General features: G+C 39.2%; 1 protein-coding gene and 1 long non-coding RNA gene across 2 annotated transcripts in view; both read right to left on the minus strand.

Annotated features, from left to right (window-relative positions):
• The window catches only part of lpar1 (lysophosphatidic acid receptor 1), a 43,047-nt gene that overhangs the window by 5,674 nt on the left and 11,216 nt on the right, over positions 1-26,157 (minus strand). Inside the window, exon 2 of the mRNA XM_026174246.2 lies at positions 13,532-14,287. Coding sequence (XP_026030031.1) covers positions 13,532-14,270 — 739 coding nt within the window. The 5' untranslated portion in view covers positions 14,271-14,287. The remainder of the gene's footprint in view (positions 1-13,531; positions 14,288-26,157) is intronic.
• Positions 6,428-13,507, minus strand: LOC145430069 (uncharacterized). Its single transcript, XR_013910472.1, has 2 exons — positions 8,016-13,507; positions 6,428-7,559 (listed from the first exon to the last, which is right to left on the minus strand). It is a non-coding gene; the product is annotated as an uncharacterized LOC145430069 (long non-coding RNA).

Here is a 26,157-nt window from a genome sequence, read left to right on the forward strand (position 1 = left end):
AAGGGTCACTGACATTACTCGTGCATGTCAAGTGCTGTGAATTCAGTCATCAGACAATATTTGTCCTAACTATACGACAACTATAGGACTTTCCACTTGGTAAAACAAAGAGTCTTGATGAGAAATGAGCAGAGTTGACAGAGAGAGAGCGAGAGCAAAAGCGAGAGAGTATTGACAGGAAGGTCTGTTATCTGTTAGTGTTGTGCAGGCGGCAGCTGCAGCGGAGCTTGACCTCACTTCCTAACTATGCAAGCGGACTCTCCAGAGTTGGATAAATTTCTCAAGCAGTTCATTGCCCAGCAGAGAAACTATTTCAACTATTTGTCTCTCAGTGAAACATCTTACTCGGAGCAGGACCAGACTCAGCACAAAAAATGCTCAGAGGAAGCATTTAGAATTTCCAGTCTGAAAAACAAGAGAAAAAAAAAACCTTGACTCTAACATTATGACTGCGACTGTATTTTCTGTTTTTACTGTCTTACTGTGTCAGTGTTGATGTAAACATTTATTATGCATCCAATCTATCTTAACCACAATCCACAATATGTTATTGTCGTAGTAGGGCAAAATCCATCACAATAATAAATGAAAAAATCTGATCACGTCCAGTGAAAAATATATAATAAAACACTATATGTGCATATATGTAAAGGAAATTTGTTTTATTTCCACTCAAAATGAGAAAGGAATGCCGTTTTGTGATTTTATGGCCTTCGAGGTTAACCCTCAAATTCTTTAATTTCCTTCCTGAATCCTAGAGTATATAATTACCTTCATTACTTATATTTATTGCAGAATTTCCTCTTTACCCCAAAAGAATATGGCTGGTTTACCATAGCCACAGTGTACAGTGTTACTACCATGCCAGGTTTACAGAGGGTAAACCAGAGTTTTGTTTATGGAAGCAACATGTGATTCTTTTTTCTTCTTTCTTTTTTTTTGCCCTGTCACTACTTAAAAATGCCACATGGAGGGAAAAGAGGCTGGAGAATGGAAAGTCACTGGAAGAAGGTAAATAAACACAGCTCTGAAGCAGGCCTGGAAAGTGTATGGAAACGTAGGAAAACTACTTTGGCACGCTCATTGTCTTATAAAAATAAGTAAGTACATAGAAATGTGTTAAGATGTGTGTGGCTATTGCAATGACAAACTACTATTGCAACAGTTTCATAAATGACACATTTTCCTATTAGTTAGTTAATGGCTCATGTGTCACTAGAATGCAGTAAATAAACCTTTAAAGGAATCGTTTTGCTGTCAAACCTGATAAAGAGCTTTAGGGGAGACATTTTTAGTTTGTGGAATGATTCTCAAGATTTACGTAACTCAAAGCAATTATTAGAAACAGCAGCGCACAATGGATTAACTGTGTCATTGCTCATGAACAACATATTAAAAATGTATTGCTTCAAGGGGTTTATAAAGACTGATCTGCAATTTTACTTCAACTGACTCTCAACACAAATATCTAATTAGCCAATCAAATGTCTTAAGGCATTTAGACATACAGACATGAGAACTAGCTAAACTTCAAACTGAGAAAGAAAGGTGATTTAAGAGAATTTGAACATGACATGGTTGTTGCCAGATGGGCCTGCACTCCCATAAATACAGTTTCTGAAATACTGGCCTGGTCTGAGTATTTATGAAACTGCTGCTCTACTGGGACTTTCCCACACAATCATCTTCAGGGTTTATAGGGAATGGTCTGAAAAAGAGAAAATACCCATGGAGTGTCAGTTCTCTGGGCAAAAATATTTCACTGATGGCAGAGGTCAGAAGAGAATGGCCAGACTGCTTTGAGCAAAATAATCACATATTAGAACTAGAGATGGACCGATCCAATATTACGTATCGGTATCGGTCCGATACTGACCTAAATTACTGGATCGGATATCAGAGAAAAATAAAAAATGTAATCCGATCCATTAAATATCACGAAAGCACCTCACAAAACTTGCAACACGCCGTAACTCACCTCAGAACGTTAGCACGTCGGAGCAGTATGCATCACGTGATAGAGCGGCTGTGGCATGCGGGACCTGTCGGTGGTCTGGATAGCATGTGGAGCTTCGCTAGCAACCCGGCATTTCATCTCCGACAAAGTTATCCCGAGAGAAGTAAAGCAAGTGTGTAAGTCCATCTCTGAATGTAAAGCATTCCTGCGTTAAGCTTAACAAACGATATATGGAGCGACTGCCTCTTCTTGCTGCTACTTCAATCATGAAACTGCTTAATGATCAGCTGATCGGCTTTTCTGTCCGAGTCCGTCTCTCTGGTTTGTTTTTGGCCCACTTTGCACCAGAAAGAGGAAACCAGCAGATAAACAGCAGCAGCACGTTTAAGCTTGATCAGCTGTTGTTAGAATGTATTTAATATTACTTTCTACTCGAGGATCTTTTTCTACGTAGCTGAGGCTGGTAACCGTGCAGGGGCGGATCTAGCAAAGTTTAGCCAGGGGGGCCGATAGGGCATTAACAGGGAAAAGGGGGCACAAAGACATACTTTTCTTTCTTATTCTCATTTAAAATGTCTAGCTTTTAATAAATAATTATCCGAATCTTACACCCAAAGTTTTAATTTGATGTAAAATGAATAGAAGTCAATTACTGTATATAGTGACTATTAAGTCTAATATATATACCCTAGTAAGCTATAGTACTTTTTCCTTTGGGAAGGTACCATCTGTGCAGTCTGCAATTTTGTTGAAGAAAGATGTTGAATCTATTTAATATTTCTTGAAAAATAATTGATTTCTGTGCATTTTTTTTTCATACTGCATCAAATTAAGGTTGATTACGTCGATTAAGCATCATGAGGTGGAGCGTGAGGGGTGGTTCCCTATTTTTTATTTATTTATTTTTGTTGTTGCTGGGAGTTGGAACCCTATTAGTTAGGTTGCTTAATATTTACGCTAAGTACTCTTTAAAATACCAGAATAGGGAGGATGGTGTAGGTTTAAGTTTATTAGATTGATCAGTATTGCTGAACTATGAAATATTTTTTTTTGCATACAGGTATAACAGAATAGCTTTAGTGTAGTTGTTGTTTTAAACTTGAGTATGAACTTATACAAAATGCAGCAAGATATTTAAAAAAAACAGTTTTGTTGATTAAAAAACACTATATCACTATATATTCTCTTCTGCTTGTTTTCTTTTTTCTTTCTCAGCAGGTGACCCAGGTGATTGATATATGCATTTTTTTTTTCTTCTTTTTTTTTTCTGCTCATTCTGTTGGTTTTTGGTTTTTGCCCTTCTCCCCCGTCCCTCTTCCAGTCAAGTCTGTCCCATATTCAGTAAGTGAAAATAAAATAAACAATAAAAGGTGAATCAAATGGACCATTACGGCAAGGCTGGGATGGTCAATCTGGTAAAGTAAATCCGTTGGGCATCTTTCTTTGCCTTTAGACAACAATTCTGATGGCAAAAGAGCCAAACGGGACAGGCAAAAAAAACAACAAAAAACACTATATCGGATTCATATCGGTATCGGCAGATATCCAAATTTATGATATCGGTATCGGACATAAAAAAGTGGTATCGTGCCATCTCTAATTAGAACCCAGGTATACAGAAGAGCACCTCAGGATGCAAAACATGGCGAACTTAGAAGCCTGTCAACTAAGACGAGGAAACTGATGCTACAATTCACACACATTCACCAAAGTTGGACGCCAAAGGATTGGAAGAACGTTGCCTGGTCCAATGAGTATTGTTGAGGTTTAAATTTATCATCTCAAATGTTTATATGCTGATTACATTGCTTTATATAAGAAAGGCCTAACTCTGAGTACACTCTGTGCCAAAAGTCCTGACAGGAAATTGCATGCTTTTGCAGCTAGAATCAAGTGAAAGTGAAACCAATTAGGCTGTTCGATGCACACTAGAGAGCAAGTATATAAATACCTAGGCTTCCGTTTGTGCTTCAGACCTTGGGGTGTGTGTTGTGTGCAAAGGTCTCCATATCCAGGATATGTTAAAGATCATTTTTAAAGTAAAAAGACTACTTTGAGCCTTGTCCTTTTGGCCATAAAGAATCCGAAAGAACCGAATTTAATAGTATCAATTTCTGAAGGCATTTAGACAGTGAGGTCAGAATGTGGAGTAAACAACATCCATCTATGCGTAATATCAACACTTCAGGCTGATGCTGGTGATATTATAATGTGGAGACTGTTTTCTTGGCACATTTTGGACCCAGTAGGACCAAATGGACATCATCTAAGCACCACAGCCTACCTCAGTATTCTTGCTGACCTTATCTATGCATTTGTGACCACAATATCCAAATCTCCTGATTTCTGCTTCCAGCAAGATAACACACCATGTCACCAATCTCTCACTATCTCACACTGGTTTCCTGAACATGACAGTTCGAATGGGCTCCACTATCACCAGACCCCAATCCAAAGGAGCACCATTTGGATGTGGTGGAATGGGAGATATGCTTCATGGATGTGAAGCTGACAAATAAGCAGCAACTGTGTGATGCTGTCACATGAATGTAGAACAAAATCTCTGAGGAATGCTTCAGTCGTCTTGTTGAATCTATGCCACCAATTAATTCGGTACTAAGGGGAAAAGGGAATCCACCCTCGTACGTCCTAGGTGAGCCTAATAAAGTACAGAGTTATGTATGAGAGGTTGTTCCTGTACACTCTCTAACTATGCAGTTTCTCAGATTATCATTTAGTTACTTAAAAGAAATTTTGCATGATGCATTTGTATAAATGTTTACTTAGGACTATCCTATCCTATAGTATGAACTGCTAATATTAATATGTATTGCTTTATCCAAGTGTAAGATACAGCAACAGTTTTTTAACCACCACCATGCTCTCTTTCTTATCTTAAGACTTTTCTTAATGCTCACATGGCAATGTAATGGCATGAATGGTAAGTATGGTACATGTTTTTTACTTTTCCATTATTTTCCACAACTTTTATCCTCTGTTTTTTTTCCTTACAGAAATAATCTTTTATTAGAAAAAGAACATGGGTCTATGGCCTAGGTAACGAATAGGTGGACCACAGATGCATTTCTTTATGCACCCATACCTATACTACATATTTATCACACCATTTCTATTTTACTCTGTGCAACCTTTGTCGTATTTATGGTAGGGTTATTTTAATCCTGATAGATAGAAGAAAAGGGGAAACTCAAACTACACTTTTTCATGTTTTTTTTCTTTAAATAAGCCCTTTATTTAAAGACAACTTCTTGAAAAGCTATTTTTAAATTTTGAATGTAAACCTTGCTTGCTTTACTTGCAAAAAGAATATTTTATTATGAAAGTACCGTCCAGTTCATTGAAAATAAATAGGAAACACTAATTCAACAATGGTGAATTGTAATTTCTTTCTTTTGCTTCACAGCCAGTTGTTGCCTGTTTACAGACAAGTGTTAGGCTATTTGTAATATACTGCATTGAATTATAATCTATAAGGAAATTTAGCATATTGTGGACTATTGTTTGAGGAAACTTTCTCTATCCAGACCTCCTTAAATTCTAATTAAGTATCTTTGGTCTATGGGAACAAAAATAAGGAAATAATAGAGGCCAGATTATGGCAGTGAACCCTGCACTCCCACAAAGACACATGCACGCAAAACACACATGCAGAACTGAGGGTAGATAAACACTCACATGTGCAGACACAAACACATGCAAACACTCACTTACTTAATTATACATGGCACAAAGACAGATGGGTTAAATATTTTGACAATGTTGAAAATATCACAAAACTTTATTCCATCCTTGAACAAGACACACAAGCTGAAACGTCAAGACTGGGCCAAGAAATATCTCAAGACTGATTTTTCTAAGGTTTTATGGACTGATGAAATGAGAGTGAGTCTTGATGGGCCAGATGGATGGGCCCGTGGCTGGATTGGTAAAGGGCAGAGAGCTCCAGTCCGACTCAGACGCCAGCAAGGTGGAGTACTGGTTTGGGCTGGTATCATCAAAGATGAGCTTGTGGGGACTTTTCAGGTTGAGGATGGAGTCAAGCTCAACTCCCAGTCCTACTGCCAGTTTCTGGAAGACACCTTCTTCAAGCAGTGGTACAGGAAGAAGTCTGCATCCTTCAAGAAAAACATGATTTTCATGCAGGACAATGCTCCATCACACGAGTCCAAGTACTCCACAGCGTGGCTGGCAAGAAAGGGTATAAAAGAAGAAAAACTAATGACATGGCCTCCTTGTTCACCTGATCTGAACCCCATTGAGAACCTGTGGTCCATCATCAAATGTGAGATTTACAAGGAGGGAAAACAGTACACCTCTCTGAACAGTGTCTGGGAGGCTGTGGTTGCTGCTGCACGCAATGTTGATGGTGAACAGATCAAAACACTGACAGGATCCATGGATGGCAGGCTTTTGAGTGTCCTTGCAAAGAAAGGTGGCTATATTGGTCGCTGATTTGTTTTTCTTTTGTTTTTGAATGTCAGAAATGTATATTTGTGAATGTGGAGATGTTATATTGGTTTCACTGGTAAAAATAAATAATTGAAATGGGTATATATTTGTTTTTTGTTAAGTTGCCTAATAATTATGCACAGTAATAGTCACCTGCACACACAGATATCCCCCTAAAATAGCTAAAACTAAAAACAAACTAAAAACTACTTCCAAAAACATTCAGCTTTGATATTAATGAGTTTTTTGGGTTCATTGAGAACATGGTTGTTGTTCAATAATAAAATTATTCCTCAAAAATACAACTTGCCTAATAATTATGCTTATTTGGGAAAGACTGGCGAGACTAATACGACTACATTAGCCAATCAGACAACTGTTAGGCTGGCTAGGTGAAAGTGAGTAAAGTGTTGGTTGATTTTTCAGTTACTTCGATTTCTTTACAATGGTCATAATGACTAAATTAGAAAAGAAGATGGCTACATTGTTAGATGTTAAATGTGTTTACTTTTCAAGTGAGCACTTATGGGCTGATATTTTTTTACAGTAAGCCTGAAACACGCATACTTAAAACAAACTCTACCGCTAACGACGCCCCTGCTACTTTTCTTTTCTTTTTTTTTGTTCAAAAGCTAAACTCATAAGCAGAGATGGGCAGTAGCGCGTTACTTGTAACGCGTTACTGTAATCTGATTACTTTTTCCAAGTAACGAGTAAAGTAAGGGATTACTATTGCAAAATCGGTAATTAGATTACCGTTACTTTCCCGTAGGAACGCTGCGTTACTGCGTTACTAAAACCGTGATTTTTTTTTGCGAGAATGTCTCATGACAGTGACGTAAGCAAGTGCGACGTTGGTGACAGCAGCTGTGTGCAGATCAACAATGGATAATATATCGAGTGCGGGAGAGAGTATGAGCGTGCAGCGTTTAAAGTGTGGAAGTACTGACCTTACTTTGAGTTTGATTCCATAAAAAGTGACAAAAACATTAGCGTCCATCGTGCGTGGGAAGAAAACTTCTTTTTACAGCGAAAAAAACCCCTAAACTTCCGAGCAAGCACCGAGTAGCTATGACGTGATGGGAAACTCACAGAGAAACTCGCGCGGATTCTTCAACTGACCGCAGCACACCTACACCTAGTGATGGGACGTTCTGTATCGAGGCTTCGGAGCGTGTGTCGAGTAATGGAGGGGGCGTTTCCGCGAAGCGCGTATCGAGGCTTGCTTCATTTATGGGAGGAGCTGAAAATGATGACGTCCGAAGCCTCGCTGCCCGGCTGTACCACGTGACTGGTTCATGAAGCGGTTCGAACTTTGCCGCAAATAATCATTTCCCATACTGCCACTATAAATATACACAGTATACTGCCATCACTACACTATAGGTGTTTTACACACTCCTTTTGTTGTTGACATTTACAGGCTGTGTGCAAAATGCCACACTCTTCAAATTCATGCCAGCTATTATTTTTACGTCCAGTAGGTGTCCTGCTAGAGCAAATGAAGCTTCATGAAGCTTCGCGTTGGGGTGAACCAATTGGATGAAAAGCTTCAGTGCTTCATGGGGCTTCATCTGCCCATCACTACCTACACCAGGGTAACCCTCCGCCTACCCTGCTCCTGCTTTACAGGTGAAAATAGAGCAAAAGGACCGCTGAGTCTTTGACTTTATTTATTTTCTGCTGTGTTTTACTTGCATCTGTTTGAAAGAGTGAGTGAAAACACAAAAAATATTTTATTTTATGTGCTGGAATGTGTAGAAAATAGGTTTAAATGTTAAACTAATTTATTCAACTCAGAGAATGTTGCATATAATTAAATGTTTTGCTTGATGCATAAAGTTAAAAGATTAAAACTGATAAAACAAGTTAAAAAAAGAGACTTTTCCATTTGATTACATTTTGTATGATGGATTATGTAGAAAAAGTAGAATTGGGCTGAAAGATCTATCGCTTTATCACCTCTTCAGGTTGTAAATCGTGTTTTTAAAAAGTAACTAAGTAACTAAGTAATTAATTACTTTTGAAAATAAGTAATCAGTAAAGTAACGGGATTACTTTTTGGGGGGAGTAATCAGTAATTAATTACTGATTACTTTTTTCAAGTAACTTGACCAACACTGCTCATAAGTACTCCCAATGTAGGAAGACTAAGCTAACACTAGAAAACAAAAGTTTTTGTGCAAACATTACACTTGCATGTTTGCATTACAATTTTATGTCTATGCTAGTTATCCAATATTCAACACCCATTAAAATATTACATTCAAGAAACAGCTTCCTATTCTTCTGTCTTACATTTACATTACTCAATTATTTTGGAAGGCTCATTATGCCAGCTTAGGTTTCCACTAATGTGAATTCTCTGTGGCTCTTAAAAACACCCCAAATTGAATTATTGTTTTCATCTTCTGGGAGTCTCACTCATTTTCCTACCATTAATCTATTTGTATCATTTTTTATTGCTCTCCTCAGTTTCTTTTTCTTTTTAAAATCTATTGTTTTTCAAAAATCCCTTTATGAATTTTAAAATCTTGAGTTTATCCTTCTTTTCTATCTTGGTTTTTTGGGATTTGTTTTCATTGCACGTCTCTTTCTGATCGTGGTCATGTTTTCCTTTCTGCAACCTGTATTCTTGTCAGCCATCCCCTGCTTCATCTTTTACTTGTATCTCACATTCTGTCTCAACTGTCTCTCTAACCCAATCATTATCTGTGGTCATGACCATGATCCCTATATATATTTCTAAAAGGGCCCATTAGTTTCCCGTTTGTCCACAGAAGGATTTCTTTTCCCATTCCCCTCTTACCCACATCAGTGCTTCCACACAGAAGATTAGATTAAAGTTCACATTCAATAGCTGAGAGTCCACAGCACAGAGTCCACAAAGATGCTTGTGGTGTACACAGTGATGGAGTCTTGTAGTGGTTTCACAGTGAGCTAATGGTTAGAGAAACCAGCTTTTGACCGGAAACACAGTGAGTTCCTTGAAATAATGGCATTTCTTTCCTGCTTGACCTACACAAAAATAGCCTATCTGTTTATCTGCAGAGATGTTTGCTTGGCAGCAGTGACTCATCTATGCACTGAGACTTTTTAAAATCTGTTATTTTTTAATAAACTTGGAATAAAAAAGAAAATCAAACATCAACATCAAAAGGTCTACTTAGGTTCTCTCAGCTGCTTGATAAGAAGGCAACTGGACTTAGTTTGGTTTGTGAAGATGGTTAGCCTCTCGTCATTTAGTTCTAAAACAACTGATGTACCCTTTAACCTTGTAACTGAAGATGCAGACACCCTAACAAATGCAGCATGAAAATCTTTTTCAAATTTTGTGGGATCAGATGTTTTTTGGAGACATATTGTAACTTGTATTATAGAAACACATACAGAAGACAACAGACATCAAGGCGGGAATGAAACGAAGGTACCGGTTTGAAATGAGCAGCAGGTTTTGTGTTTAAGATGTATATGTTTTAACAAAAAAGGAAATAAATAAAAATTAATTTGAAAGAATAAGGAAACTATATTATTTTGAATACAATCTAAAAGCAATTTATAACACCTTGTATATTTAACTGTTTAACTCTAAGTCAAGTGTGTCATATTGGATATACGGTATGCGTTTTTGTGAGTTTCTGAGACTTCTACATACTCAGTGTGACTTTTTTCCCAGAAAAAGTCCAAATAAAATCTACAATTCACTTTTGAGGAATGCACTGAAAAAGAAAATGCCTTATCAAATATTATACAAATTTAAAGGGCCTCAAATGTAAAAGGGTTAAGCAGTGTTTAAAGTTTGCCTGAAAGTAACAACCCATGCTGCTGAAATCACATTTGTAAGGCGTAGATCCTGCCATAGGGAGCAATTACAAAGACTGTATTGTCTACAATTATTTCTTGCATTAAGTGACGTACACAGATGCACACAAACTCAAACACACAGAAAACAGGTGACACTTTGAGATGCATGCCAGTTGTGTTTCCATGCTGACAGTAGATTGGAGCGTTTGGCTTGCGGTTTTTACAGATTGGTTCTGCTCAGCCAGAAAATACACCAGCATTATAGCAGAAAATTACAGAAACGTCTGTGTATGAGTAGGGCACATTTGTTAGTGTGCAATCATTCATTTCTGTCCTTCCTTTGAAATCTAGATACTGAAATAAGTCTTCGGGGTAAATACTGACTGCTTATACACTGTAATTTGGAGACAAGTACCAGTCTGTGATATGGCATCTGCATTTGTTTGGGCATGGTATTGCTTGGCACTCCATGCTGTCTGACGATGTGACCTCATACAACACCATAAGCTTTAAGATAATCAAATCATTCACAGAACACTCCAGCATTTGCCAACAACTGACACACACACACACACACACACACACTGAAATAGCTTAGAGAGTTTTCCCTTATGGTAGATTCCCATTTGGATGCATGGAAGTATATTGGCTGCGCTAGATGATGTCAGCTGGTATTTGTTAGGATTGCTCCCAAGCTTCACTCCTTGCTCAGCCTAAACATATTCCTGATTTGAGATTTTTGTGTGGTACTAAATTTTGAAGAATTGGGCTTTAAAAATTGGTTGCTGCGACTAAAAACAACTGGAATTTTACATGTTCTTTCCTGGAGATGGAAAAATCCTTTATAGTCATTTTTTTTGGCACATACTGATATCTGTATCAGCGGAAGCTAAAAAACAAATTTGTTTCTATTTGTTTTTTTGTTTAATGAAAAGTAAGAGAAGTCCAAAGGTTTTCAGTGCATGTACAATGAAACAGGCAAGCAATACAAGGGAGAGACTTGGTTTGGGGCATGGAATTGAGCGTTCTTGATAGTGCTTCAAAATGACGTCATTTAGACTAAACCAAAACAGATCACACCCTCACTCAAAAGACTTACTTTCTCAGTAACATGTCGGCTTGAGTGGAGAAGAATAAATGTGGCTTGTTCTAAAATTTTAAAACAATATTTCAAATTGATGCTAATGATTTACTGATTAAACTGAAAAGAAACTGTAAAAACATAAAGCTATTTTTCTATTTTTGGTAAAGAACAGTCATCTCTAGTCCGAAATACATGAAGCTAAATGACTGTAACTTTGTTTCTTAATGTTAATTCCTGAATCCTAATGCTTACTATTGTTATGTGATTATAAAACCTGTTTTCTACCTAGATTTATAGAGTGAGTCTTTTGCAAATAGCTATGCAACCTTGCATTAACATCATTAAAGTTCATATGAAGTCAGTTATTCGAATGTTCTTACATCCACTTAGCTTTTCATTTTTTCCTGTATTCCTGAATAGAAAAAAGGAGCTGTAGGATAGTTGTAACGACACCAGAGAATTGACATTTTTATTTATCCATTAGACAATAGATAAAGACAGCAATAATGCTGGTTTCTATTGTTAAAAAAAAGTTGTTGTTTTTTTTGTTGTATATTCATTACTGATATTTTACTGCAAAAATGTGCTTACGCATGTAATATAATTTATAGCAATGGAAGAATCAGACAAAGCAGATTAAGGTTTTTTTTTTGTTTTGACTTTTTTTTTTTTTAGTCCTACTTCCTCCTAGAAAAATCACATTATCTGCAAAGAAAACTATGACAGTTAGATTTAATTCATACCATGGTATATAGCTTCCACCCCATGGCCATTAGGAAACATACACCAAAGCTAGCAGATTAATTTCAGAACTGTTTACCTCATACGTTACCAAAGAAGTAAAGAAATAAACAAAACATCTCTACACAGCAGATGTTCATTCTCTGCCTCTTTAGCCCACTATAGGCTCCAGATCATAGTCTCCTGTCCACTACTTTGAGTTAAGTTTGGAGTAAAGACAACAACAGGATGAGATAGCAGAGCACATAGGAGAGAGATCACTTGCAATCCTGTGGTATGTTTTGTCTAGGATGCAACACATCCTGCTTCCAGGCACTAAGAAGCCTTTTCCCCCACAATTTTTTAACATACTATAAACATAACTGAGCTGGTCTGCTAATTTGTTCTAGTTTTAAATGAAAAAAGAAGAAGAAGAAGGAGTAGAGTCTGATTATTACAGAGTCCTGCAAAGTGTGAAACATATCTCTGCTTAATGCTCACACATAAAACTGTCAAGACTTCACACGCAGCTTGGGTGATAGGTTAAACAGGCAGAGTTACGTCTGCAGCGTATAAACAGACACCAAAAAAGTTGACCACACTGCAGCACTACAGTAAAAAAAACCAAAAACTGCTGCTGTTCATTGCAACTGTGTTTTTAGTTTTAGTTTGGAAAGCTGGACTGAGGCCAGCTGTATCTGTGAGAACTGTAATCTGTTTTTTTTTATGCACAGCCTATATACCTCAGACATCCGTTAGTGTTCTTTATAGGTGAAAATGAAAGTACAGCTGGAGAGTAATTGAGGGTATTTCACAATTCTTACCAAGAAAACAGGACATGCTAGCACTAGAAAATTTCTTCAGAACTATAAAAGATGGGATGTGGGATTAATCTAAATTCCTCATATTCTGTTGGTAGTACAGATGCTGTTGTTTACAGACTACCAGAAAAGTTCTTTTGTTTTGTGCACAATTATTGTGAAGCGTAAAGCCTTAAAGGCACTTGCATGGACATGGGCCTTGGTACTTGATATATGCATCTTCTAAAAGAGACATAATTTACTATACTTTAAATCAACAAAACCACATTATTCAAACCACTATGTTTATATATTTTTGCTTGCATATATTTAATTATTTTCATACTCATTTGGCTATTTGCAATCATAAGTTTAAAGGTGACTTCATAACTAAAAACCTGAGCCTTTTAATAATGATCATGGGGAGCACCACTGACCAATATGATTTACTATATATGAGGTCTGCAGTAGTGCTAGGAGGACATTGTGCTTGGATTCAGTGTTGAATGTAACAGCCTCATAGTTAAACTAATTAACACATGCATCGTTTTGCTGCTGCTGGCGACTTCAAATGTTGGGTCATTGCTACAAAGACAAATACATATATAGGCAGTGGCATCCTGCTAGAAAGTCTAGGTTAGTGACTATCAAGAGATCAACAGCTACAGTACGTAGACTGAAAGTGAATGCTCTTACCCAACACAATGACCACAGTCTTCAGAAGAGACATCATGGTATCTCGGTTGCGTCGTGGTCCAGAGCTGTGCCGTGACATCCTCATGGTTCTCTGCCTCACATACACAAAGATGTGGGCATATAGTGTCACCATGACAACAAAAGTCACAAGATTAAACACTGCCCAGAAGACCAAGTAAGAGTTGCTGTAGAGAGGTGCCATGTTGGAGCAAGACTTAATGCTACAGATACAGTTCCAACCTACGCTGGGTATCGCCCCCATGACTATGGACATAGTCCAGATAATGACAATCACAACCACCACGCGCCGGTTGCTCATGCGTGTGTGTAACTGCATGCGGAACACGGTGATGTGGCGTTCAATGGCGATGGCAAGCAGGTTGGCTACAGATGCAGTAAGGCTGGTGTCAATCAAGCCCTGACGCAGCAGCCATGTCGAAACAGTCAGACGCTTTGTGTTTGGTCCCGTGTTGAACATCAAGTAGAAGTACGCCAATCCAGCAAAGAAGTCAGCAGCTGCCAGGTTGGCCATCAGGTAGTAAATGGGGAAGTGGAATCTCCTGTTGACGTAGATGGCGATCATTACCAGAAGGTTGGCGAGCATGATGAAAATGCACACAGTGATGCCAAGGCCCATCACCAACCGGCTGTAGGTGTCCCAGTCGTTAGCAAGAGGCTTGTCGCTGCGGTTGTAGAAAAAGGTGATGCTCTCATTATAGTAGCATTGTTCCTCATCCATGGTTGTAGTGGTGTTTACTAAAATGAGAAAAGACATGGAATACATAAAATTTTCATAGAACACAGTCTTTTGATGTATATTTGAATACCATAGATTTAATTTCAAAAGGGAGGTTTATTTTTCAGATCCATGGAACTGAGACAACATGCACCACCTCAAATTAAAATCTGCATTATGAAGTCAGTGCTGTTTAACTTTTTTATTGTTTCCTTTACTTGATCACCTCGTGTAAATCACACCTGTGATGTTAAATCATCACAGAAGGAGCATTAAACTAAACAAAGAAACACTTCCACTGAATGTTCAAAAGCATATGTGAGTATTTCAGCTTATCTGATTATCTGATTGCAGTGCTGTGTGAGTGAAACGTGAATCCTTTTCTCAGATTTTATCTTGACAGGCTGATACTTACAGAGGTTTTGCTAGAAATTGTTACAAAACAGTAGATGCAGTGTGATCAAAACGCCTTTGTGTGCTTTAAATGTGAGAATCTGGGCCTATTCATTACAATTTTGATGTGAAGCAATCTAGTATATTAATCTATATCATAAGCATGCTCCATGTTAGTTGTCATCTATAGCAGTCACTATTATCTCATAGAAAACATACACTGTCCAATATACAACCATGTGTAAAATGAAGCTTGTGTTGCCTACAAGTCACAGAAGTTTACAAGTTTACAGAAACATTACACAAAGGTGCTGCGTTTTTTGTGCCTGCAGGCTTGCCTTTTTTTTTCATCTGGTTGAGGTTAACTAGTATTTATGCTTAAAAGATGCATGAGGAGGAGACTGAGTGAATGTGTGTGTGAATGGGTGGATGACTGAATGTAGTGTAAAGCGCTTTGGGTCCTTAGGGACTAAGTATAGCACTATACAAATACAGGCCATTTACCATTTTACCATTTACTGAGAAAATAAGTAGAAACAACAGCATCATCTCTCTCTCTCTCTCTTTCTCTCTCTCTCCCACACACACACACACACACACACACACACACACACACACACACACACACACACACACACACACACACACACACACACACACACACACAATCACTACTCACATGAGTATATGTGTTTGTAATAAAGCTCAAGTCCCACACGGATGCTGGCTAGTGTCTCTCATGCACCTAAGACCGGAAACAGGACCTCAGGGCATGAGTAGTCTGTTTGTGTGTGTGTCCTAGAGATACAGACAAAGGCCGGTGTTTTCTTTTTTGTCTTTCTTTTAAATTTTCCTTTCTTCATCTTCTTCTGTAATCATCCAAATTATTTGAAACCCTTCATGAAAGTGCAAACATGAAGCCCCCCCCCCCCCCCTCCTTAGCTAACTTGCAATTTTGGGAGAAAAAAAATTATTACAACCTTCACCTCTAAAATAGTCACATGAACAATCAAAAATCATCCTGGGAAATGAAGCAATGTTGAAAGCATTGAAAACTTAAGCTTGCCAAAGCTATTTGTTCAAATTCTGCAACTCAACTTGGTAATTTGCTTTTCTGAATGTTATATAATGGAGAGCGAAAACCTGCAGGTCTAACCAATAATTTTCTCAAGACTGTGCAATTGTTCCATAGTGACTCATGCGTTAAAGTATAAGTTTGGTATAAACAGCAGAATGACGGCAGCAAAATGAGCAGTGTGTGATATACGTACATTGCTTAGGTGTGTATTAGACGTTGCAGTGCACCAATGGCAACTTAAAGCTGTTTGCTTAAAGTTGAAACCAGTTAAAGAAAATACTTTTCTGGATATTTAGATTTCATTTTATTTATTTATCTTTATTTTCTTAAAGACCAATAAAGAACTCCAGCTGCAGCCATATTTGCCTGAAGCACCAGTAAAATGTTATTTTGTTTACTAAAATAGCAGTGGTACATTGTATTAGCAGTATTGGATTATAGCTAGTACTGGACTGTTCCAGGCCTACGGGATGTATCTGCTTCTTAATTTCCAAACACTAACCAGACAGCGTTGGAAAGTAGGGCCTCCTTTTTCAGACATGCTTATTTACCAATGTTTTGTTTTGCTTTTTTTAATGGTTTTGTCTATGTGTAAGCAACGATCATTCCCTGTGTTAATACAGCTCATTTAATACACTCGTGGAGAGACTTATGAAACTCTTTGGCAACTGATTAATTATGGAACCCTTGGACCTTGGTTCACAGCTGTTTTCACTACATTAACCACCAATATGTAAACTCACTAGGTCCTTTGAGATTGTCTTCCATTGTTATGCTGATGATCTACAATTATTTACACCAATTTCTGGAGGAAATTGATATGCCTGTTAATTTTGGTGAAAAGATGGTTTTAAAATTTAAGTATTACTGAACTAAAACATGGATGGACAGAAAGCATTTATTTATTTTTATTTATTTATTGTTTAAGAAAACCCTTTTTATTCATTCAAATGGCTTTCTTTCACCTGAGAAGTTTTGCTAAAATCAGACATATTTTGTTGTTCAAATATGATGAGGTTCTATTTTATGCCTTTGTGCATCTAGTTTGGATTATTGTATTGCTTTACTATTAGGATACCCAAAGAAGAGGTATGTTAGAGGTCTGAACGTGGTTTAGAATGCAGCAGCTTGCATTCTTACTGGTTCATCTAAATATGATCATTATACTTCTGCGCTTTGCCTCTCTTAATTGGCTTCCTATTTATGCAAGAGCAGACTTTATATCTGCATAACATTCTTCTTGAAAGTCGAAAAAGCCAGAAAAAACAGGATTTGTTTTGCCCCTTAGCAAGGTAGAGCCATTCATTCATGATTACTATAGTGCAGTGCTTGTTTGCTGCAGCGCAGTCATGGACAGAGCCTGGTCAGTGCACTACATATGGCTTATTTAGGGAGTTCCAAATACACAACAATGACAGTATAGATTACAAGTTTTCCAGTTTTACTACTCTTTACATTCACTGCTGCCAGCTTAGATTAAGTTGTAGTTAGCTCTGTTAGCTCTGGTCTGTGCTTTCTAAAGGACTATGATGGAAAGCACTCTTTAAATAAATATATTATTGTTAATAAAGAGGGTTTTTTAATTAACCTGCATAGTTCTTCCATACAAAAATTAAAATATAAAAATTTTAAAATAAATAATATAAGGAAATCATTCAAGGACTAACATTTTAAAAGGACTGACAACAGAAGATGACTTGCAGAGGTTTATAGTATACTGAGGCTAGCGAGCAAATCATTTTCAGTGTAGTAATGTGCAGTGTCCAGCCCTGTAAGGAAACTGCATTGTTTGAGTTTTTTAAAACCAGGATTCATTTAACCCTCTGGGGTCCACGGATGCGCCAGGGCATCAAAATCACATGACCAATTTTAAAAAATGTACAATTTGTATTTGCATTTCAAGTTTTGAAAATGATTCGTTAAACATATTTTTGGTTCTTACAGTAAGAAATATAACTTTTTTCTACTCTGATTTTAAGTTTTTTGTCTGAATTCAGATCAATTGTGCTAATACATTATGTCAAAATGAAACCATAACTCCAAATTCAGATATGTGAGGTTGTGCTGAAAAGAATGATACCAAACAAGGCAAGATAAACAGTTTTAAAAGGTGAAATGTAGAGGTCAAATCAAAAGTAGTCAAAAACAGCTAATTTTACCCTGGACCCCAGAGGGTTAAATAGAAAGCTGTATGGCCTCATTGCAAAAGAGTGTTATTAGGACATGTGAAAATAAAGAACACATCTGTTTTTGAAGCAAACTGCTAAATTTGCAATACTCCCCCCTTTCCTGTTTGTAATGGGTGTGTTATTTCCTTTTGGTGTCTGTGGAAGTTTTTTGGGTTTTTTTCTTAAAGAAGTGACAGTATCATTCCTGCATCTAATTATTAAGATTTTAATCATTGCTCATGTAAGGCAGTCAGTCAGCAATAAGAAGAGGCATTATGAGGAACAACTAAATGACAGCAGCAACACTAATTTAAAAGAAAGTCACAGGGATCGAGTCTCCATTTACAATGACAACAGCAGATGCCCATGTCGTCGTCTGCAGTTTATGGCCATTAAATGTCTGGAGGGAGCAATCAACAGGGCATTAGATGCCTGAGACAAGTCATTATCAAAAGAAAGTGGAGGAAGTGTCAGTGACCTCTCACTTTCATCAGACCTTCGGAGCCTGTGGAAGGAGATCCTGTCATTGTGTATGTATCTGCATACAACAGTTGATAGCTGAATATTGTACAAGACTGTGTAAGAAAAAGGACATAGAATGAGGGGAATTTCGTTTTTTGTTCCTGAACAACACAAAGAACAGTGCAGTGACTTATTTTTCAAGAATTTAAATGTGTTTGAGAGCAAGAGAGGAACGTTTGGGAAGTGTGTAGAAGAGAACAAAATGCTCACTGTGCCCAAGTGTGTGTCGACACACTCTTCATGCTTGTTAGTAATGTGTGATAAAGTCTGGCTGTGCGGAGTGAGAGACTCAGTGTGTGTTTTGTGTGTGTAAGTGTCTAACAGGCTATGAAAGGACCACCCTGGAATCCATAGATGTGAGGTCATTACTCAAGGATCAACAGCAAGGCTACATCCGTATATTGTCAATGTACGCCTAACTGACACATGCATAGGGGCTAGTTGTTCTTCACCATTACTTATTCACGCTACAACAAAGTGCTAAATTGACAATAAATGATGCAGCCTTGCAGGGTGAGATAATTTTTCACCTTTGAAAAATTGAGATACTAATGCTCAATCACAAAACTACACGGTTCCTAGAATATGCATTCAGTACCACATACAATGGAAGCTATAGCTTGAAATGAGGTAAACAAAGGACCATAGACTTTTTTTATTACTATTAAAAGATTTATGGAAATCTTCAACACTTTGCTTTAGGTTAGCTGTAATAGAAACGGGCTCATGGCATTTAAATCTGTTAACACACTTTATGGTATTAGTAGAAAAGCACTGAATCAGGACTGCTATGTCAGCATGTGCTACATAGTAAATTGTTTATCCAGCCCATTCTCATTGCAAGGACATTAAATCTGTCATTTTCTCCAAATTACACACAGGGCGTCTTTTCACACGAGTGGCTGTGGACCAGGTTTAGGTAATAGTCACGCAGATCTGTTACATCTGTCAGATACACTAGGCAAATGCCATATTTCAATGTGTTGACTTAATGCTGTGAGCTCAAACCACAATCTTTTACTAAATCTAAGTAGCTTTTAGTGTCTGAAGTGAAAAAAGTGAGTTCAAATCAAACAAATCAGCAAGTGAAAACCAAGCAAAACAAAGTTCAAAAAGTCAAAGCTTCCAAACAGGAAGCAAACCACAGTTTCCTGGCAGACACATCAAGCGCTCGGCCTCTGCTTTTGCTTTTGAACTACACTAAGCATGAGGACTATAAAGAAATAATTCTTGGGTGTTGATTTTCTTTAACAGTTTGTGCTAACACGGCTCTTTTCTGTCAAGATAAAAGAGAAGATTTTGTCAATTTAGCGATTTTTCTACTGGCCTTTTATATTTACATTTGCAGGAAAATGTAAATTAAATGCAGGTTGTTATCAGGTTGTTACCATTGTTACCAAAAAAATACATAAAGTCATTTGCACTTTGCACTTCATGTTTAGATGCAATCCTCCATATCTGAGCTCCTCAATACTTGTTATTTTAGTGTCTAGTCTAGCTTGTTGCAAACAGCTGGCTGTGTCAAATTCTTTCCTTTGACTTTAATAAAAAACTTCACATAGCACGCACAGAAAAAAGCGTCCACTTACAAAATTCTAAGTTTAATAACAGCAGACTGGTCAGGATCTGATTCTAAATATTGCTGCTTTGTGCTGTCTTCACCTGTGACACACAGATTTGAGATTTATACAGCAGAATAATAATGCAGTCCTAATGCTAAACTCCATCTGAGCTGCATCATCTGAAGAACTTACTCATTTTCTAAAGTAAGAATTTTTTCTTGTATCAGAAAATGGAAATTTTACATGTCCTCTCCGACCACACGTGGTTCACTCTGATATTTTCTGAGAGAAATACTTGCCTGAAACCTATGCATATATCAGCTTGTCAAATAACAAATATGCAAAAATCATCTTGTTTCTCATCCTTTTACTACCCATTTGTTTGTGTTATACTTGGTTTATTGTGCTGATCATTATTGAACTGAAGTGGCTGCGAGTTCATAGATGAGCATATTATGATTGGATTATGTGAAGAGCTATCCACTGTAAGTTGAGTTCTTATGCATCACTGCCTCATGCTCATCAGCTGAGCAAATTTGATACTTTGTTTTGTTGGGGTTTTTCTTTTTTGCTTTGTTGTTGTTGTTGTTTTTAATTGGCTCCAAAACAAATGTTGCTTGTGAATGTATTTTGCACTTTTTTAACCACTGTTCTGACAAGTGCCGCGATAAACCAACTTCAGTCACTGCCAGACAAGAAGTCCACTAAACACTTAACAGTAGAGTCTGTTCCCACTCTATTGAAAATGCATCATCCAGCCTTCTGGCTGCTGTTATTGAAATGCACCCCTGAGAGAAATACCTTTAAGAAAGACACACGTTGAGACCAATCACTGATCTGGGATTCCATGCTAAGCAACATATAGCCTTCATGGAACTCATGAAAGAGAAGAAAATTTTTATGTATCATACATTGTTTAACCCATAGTGATCTATAACTCACATGTGCAATAAAAGGCTGTATATGAAGTATTGTAGTCTACAAATTGTCTCTTTCTTGAATGAGTCTCATTGATGTAGCATTTTACTGTGAAACTTCTCTTTTCTTTTTATGGAGAAAATGATACATCTTCTAGCTTTGGAATTCAGACAGAAATATGACCATTTGAAGCTTGTTTATATGTGAGGTCACACACTAAAAAAAGCTAATGTTCCAAACAGGATCCCTGCAGTTTATCAGTGTTGTACTCCAGAGTGAGCTCCTGGCTCTGAGGTTTTTAACTTTGAGAAAAAGATTTTCATAAAAAGTCACGAAACATGTAAGAATGATTGCAGAGAAGCATAAATTATCAGAAAGAGAAAAGGGAGTCATTTAGCACACAGCTGGGGTGAAATCATGATTAAAAAAATGTCTAACTATTTTTGGTACATAAAATGAATCCTGTGGAGCATTTTTCAAATTGTACTTTGATGTGAATGATTTATGAGACACAGGAAACATATGAAAGTGATAAAAAAAATGTCTTCTTTGAAAGCTTGCAAGGGGTTCATGAGCTAAGGCTCTTCTCTATATGTTTATTTAATGCGTACCTCACAGTAGTAAGTGAACACCTTCCCTCTTTTCCAGTTTCTAACATTAACAATGTCAGCTATTAAAATATTATATACACTTGCAATATAAAGAGACTTCACATAGTCTGAGTGAGTTGCTGTTGACCCTTACTTTGCACCTATTCTACTGCTAAGCTAACTAGCTGTTTTCCACAGTTTGTAGGTTGCATTTTATAAACTACTGTTACGTTCCCCCCGAAGGGGTCTAGGCATGCGAGTGAGGGGACCAGTAACAAATGAGTCCAGAAACAGAATGAAAAGGAAAACAGACAGAGTTGTTCTGTATTAATATAGTTTTATTACAAATGATATAGGTTTATTACAAACGACATTAACTTAAAGAGCTGGCAACGCCGTTTTACCAATAATGCCAAAGAAACAAAGGAAACACTCGCAGCAACAAAAGACAAGAAACAAAAATGGGAGGCACTTCCCACACTTCCTACTCTACTCCTCACCACGGGGAGACACTCTCAGGGCCCACAAGCCCATCTACTCACTAGTCAGAAGGCGGCTGTCTGTTCAAAACCTAGCACAAAAACCGTGTAGCGCCACAGAGGGAAAAAACCACCCTGCTCACAGCTCATCCCCAGTTTAAATAGCCTCAGAGGTGATTGCTGACTGGAGTCAGGTGGCAAACGAGGCTAATCAAAAGCAGCTGTGTCCTGGGGAGAGAGGAGAGTGAGAGAGCGGGCAAACACTCCACCCACACACTCCCACAGCCTCACAGGATGTAACATTCCCCCCCTCCCTTACATTAAAGCTCTACCAAAACAACAACAACAACACCTTATCGCGAGCTGCGTGAGAGTGCATCAGCCACTATATTGTCAGTACCTTTCTTGTGTATGATCACCAGATTATAATCCTGGGCCAGGAGTGCCCAGCGCATCAGTCGCTGGTTGTGGTTGTACATCCAGTTCAGAAAAACCAGGGGATTGTGATCTGTGAAGACGGTCACCGGGGAAGCACTGGAGCCCACATACACTTCGAAATGCTGCAGAGCTAGAAGCAGAGCTAAGGCTTCCTTCTCTATGGTAGAGTAGTTCAGCTGATGGTGTTTGAACTTCGCAGAGAAATAACAGACCGGATGGCACACACCCTCCTCATCATCCTGCAGTAGAACTGCTCCGGCGGGACTGGCATCGACCTCTAGCATAAAGGGTCAAGAGAAGTTAGGAGCCGCCAACACAGGGGTGCTGCACAGGAGAGATTTTGCCGACTCAAAGGCATGCTGGCACTCCACTGACCATTCAAAAGGCACATTTGGGCTACACAGTTTGGTCAGCGGAGTCACGACCACAGAAAAGTTCTTACAGAAACACCGGTAATATCCGGTCATACCTAGGAAACGCCTTAGTTCCCGTCTGGTGGTTGGACTCGGGTAGTCCAGGATTGCAGCAATCTTCGCCTCCACTGGGCGGACCTGTCCAAACCCCACCTGCTTACCTAGGTAAGTGACAGTCGCCTTACCAAACTCACACTTAGAGAGATTGAGGGTCAACGAGGCCTCGGCTAGCCGCTGAAACACTGTCCTCAGAAGGGACATATGATCTGCCCACGTGTCTGTGTATAGCACTACATCATCTAGATACACATTGCACTGGGGCACATCTCCCAACACCAACTGCATCAGACGTTGAAAGGTAGCTGGGGCATTTTTCATGCCAAAGGCCATTACTGTGTATTGCATGAAGTGGTCAGGGGTGACAAATGCAGAAATATCTGAAGCTCTGGAAGTGAGAGGCACCTGCCAGTAGCCTTTAAGGAGATCAAGTTTGGTGATGAATTTGGCAGGGCCGATGCTGTCGATGCAGTCTTCCATACGAGGAAGCGGAAAAGAGTCAGACCGTTACAGCGTTTACCTTCCGATAATCTGTGCAGAAACGGGGTGTGCCATCAGACTTAGGCGTTAGTAGACATGGGGAGCTCCAGGGGCTACAACTAGGTTGTGCCAAGCAGTTTTCTACTAAGTACTCAACTTCCTTTTTCATCACCTCACGTTTGGCGATGGGGCAACGGTATGCATGCTGCTTGATTGGGGCTGCGTCTCCAACATCACTGTCATGCTCACAAACATTGGTACGTGAGGGTACATCACTAAAGAGAGACGGGTAGGAGTGCAACAAGTCAAGTACATCTTTACACTGGGACTGAGGAAGGTGAGACAGGTTGGCCTCGGCCTTAGCTAAAAAAAAAAAAAAAAAAAACAGAATTTGACAACCGCCCACATTGCTGTCCCTCAGAAAGGGTACCCAGATCATCATCACCCTTAACTTCTACACTTGGCAGGGTAACAGGGACTGAACCAGGGACAGCTGTCCCAGCAGTGTCTGGTGATTCTGTCATGCTGGTGTCTCTGGTATGGTATGGTTTCAACATGTTAACATGGCATAGGCGAGTCTTCCTTCTGTGTTCTGGGGTGTTGAGAATATAGTTGGTGTCAGACACTTTTTTCACTATCACATAGGGGCCTGAGAAACGAGCCATGAGGGCAGAAGTAGGCACAGGCAGCAACACAAGAACTTTGTCCCCAGGCTGGAACTGTCTTTCCACTGCTTTTTGATCAAATAGTTTTTTTCATGTTTGCCTAGGATACACAGAGAGCCTCTTTTGCTAACAAAGTAGCCCGTTGGCACCTGTCCTTGCATGTTTTTATAAACTCCACCACATTAGTTTTAGGCACACAACCGCTGAGAAAACTCTCCTTCAGCACCTTTAGTGGACCCCGCACATCATGTCCAAACACCAGGGTAGCTGGGCTGAACCCCAAAGACTCCTGCTTCGCATCACGTATAGCGAACAATACAAAAGGGACCCCTTCATCCCAGCTTTTTCCTGTGTCATGGCAATATTTACTCAACATTGCTTTGAGAGTTTGATGCCACCGCTCAAGTGCACCTTGTGACTCTCGGTGATAAGCACTACACACAGAATGAGAAACTCCAAAGGACTGTAAAGTCTGTTTAAAATCCCTGGACATGAAATTGGTACCCTGATCTGTCTGCACAGTTTTCGGGAGGCCAAAGGTGGTAAAGAATTTGACTAGTGCTTTGGTAATGCTTGCTGTAGTGATTCTCCACAGCGGAATTGCCTCGGGGAATCGAGTGGACACACACATTATGGTTAACAAGAACTGATTCCCTGCCCACGTCTTTGGAAAGGGGCCAACACAGTCTACCAGGATATGCTCAAATGGTTCACCGACAGCAGGGATAGGACGTAGAGGGGCGGGGGGCACCGTCTGGTTCGGTTTACCCACAAGCTGGCAAGTGTGACAGGTGTTACAAAACTGCACTACATCTGCTTTCATTGCCGGCCAAAAGAAATGCTGCAGTATACGGTCATACATTTTAGTGACACCCAAATGACCTGACCATGCATGATCATGTGCTAACTGTAGCACATGCCGCCGCAGACTTGTCGGAACCACCATCTGCCGCACTGCGCTCCAGTCTTCTCCAGGCCTTGGGGTCCACTTGCGCATCAATAAACCTTCCCAAACGAAAAATGTCTGCTTCTTGCTCCCCTCACCACCCTTATCCTGAGCTGCAGCGGTAAAACACTTAACTAATGAAGGGTCTTCTTTCTGAGCCTTCACAAGTGCCCACGATACCATTTCCCATTATAAAATCCACCCCATTAATTGGGAAAGAAGGCCGCACACCCACTGAGAAGGAACCACTCACCAGCTCACTCTGTACCCAAATACGATGGAGGGGAGCAGGCACAAAACTCATCCCAACACCTCTTACGATGATGCTAGAGTCACAGTCAGACTTCTCATTAAATTCAAGCACACTAGCTAGTATGAGGGACTGTGAACCACCAGTATCACGCAGAATGGTCACTTCACGCTTATCCTCGGTCTTACCAGAAAGCGAAACTGTCCCCTTAAAAATGAAGGGCTTAAAACACTCATCCGGGGTCTCAGGGGAGGGGGGCCTACTGACAGGAGGCATGGTTTTAATCAGCCTGACCCCTTTTGGTTTACGTGAAGTCGAGACTGTTTCCGTTTATAAGCCTCACAATCTGCGATCAAGTGGCCAGACTTAAAAACAGAAAAAACACTTTCGGTCTGCCTTGGGACGAAACCCAAATACCTCACTCTTTGGGTGCGGTGCAACTGGCACCTTGCTAGCCTTCACTGGGGCATCGCGCCGGTCATACCTACTGACACTGGTTTTATGGACGAGCGCGAACTCATCAGCCAGCGTCGCAGCCTGCTGTAGCAAGGAAACCTTCTGTTCATTAATATATACTGCGATACGCTCAGCAATGCAGTTCTTAAATTCCTCTATGAGCATTAGTTCCCGGATCGAAGCCAGGTCAGTGGCTTTGCAGGCACACCACCGATCAAAAAGAACACCTTTTTCCCCTGGCGAAATCAAGATAAGACTGACCCTGTCCCCTTTTCAACCCCCGGAAACGCTGCCTATAGGCTTCTGGGACCAGCTCATAAGCCAGCAGGATAGCAATTTTCAGCTTGTCATAGTCCAAGCTGTCCTCAGCTGACAATGAGGAACAAACTTCTTGAGCCTTACCTACCAGCTTACATTGGAGCAAAATGGCCCACGAATCCCGTGGCCAGTGCAAGGCCGTGGCTATTCGTTCAAA

This window comes from Astatotilapia calliptera, chromosome 7 (genome assembly GCF_964374335.1).
Source record: "Astatotilapia calliptera chromosome 7, fAstCal68.1, whole genome shotgun sequence".
Classification (NCBI taxonomy): domain Eukaryota; kingdom Metazoa; phylum Chordata; class Actinopteri; order Cichliformes; family Cichlidae; genus Astatotilapia; species Astatotilapia calliptera.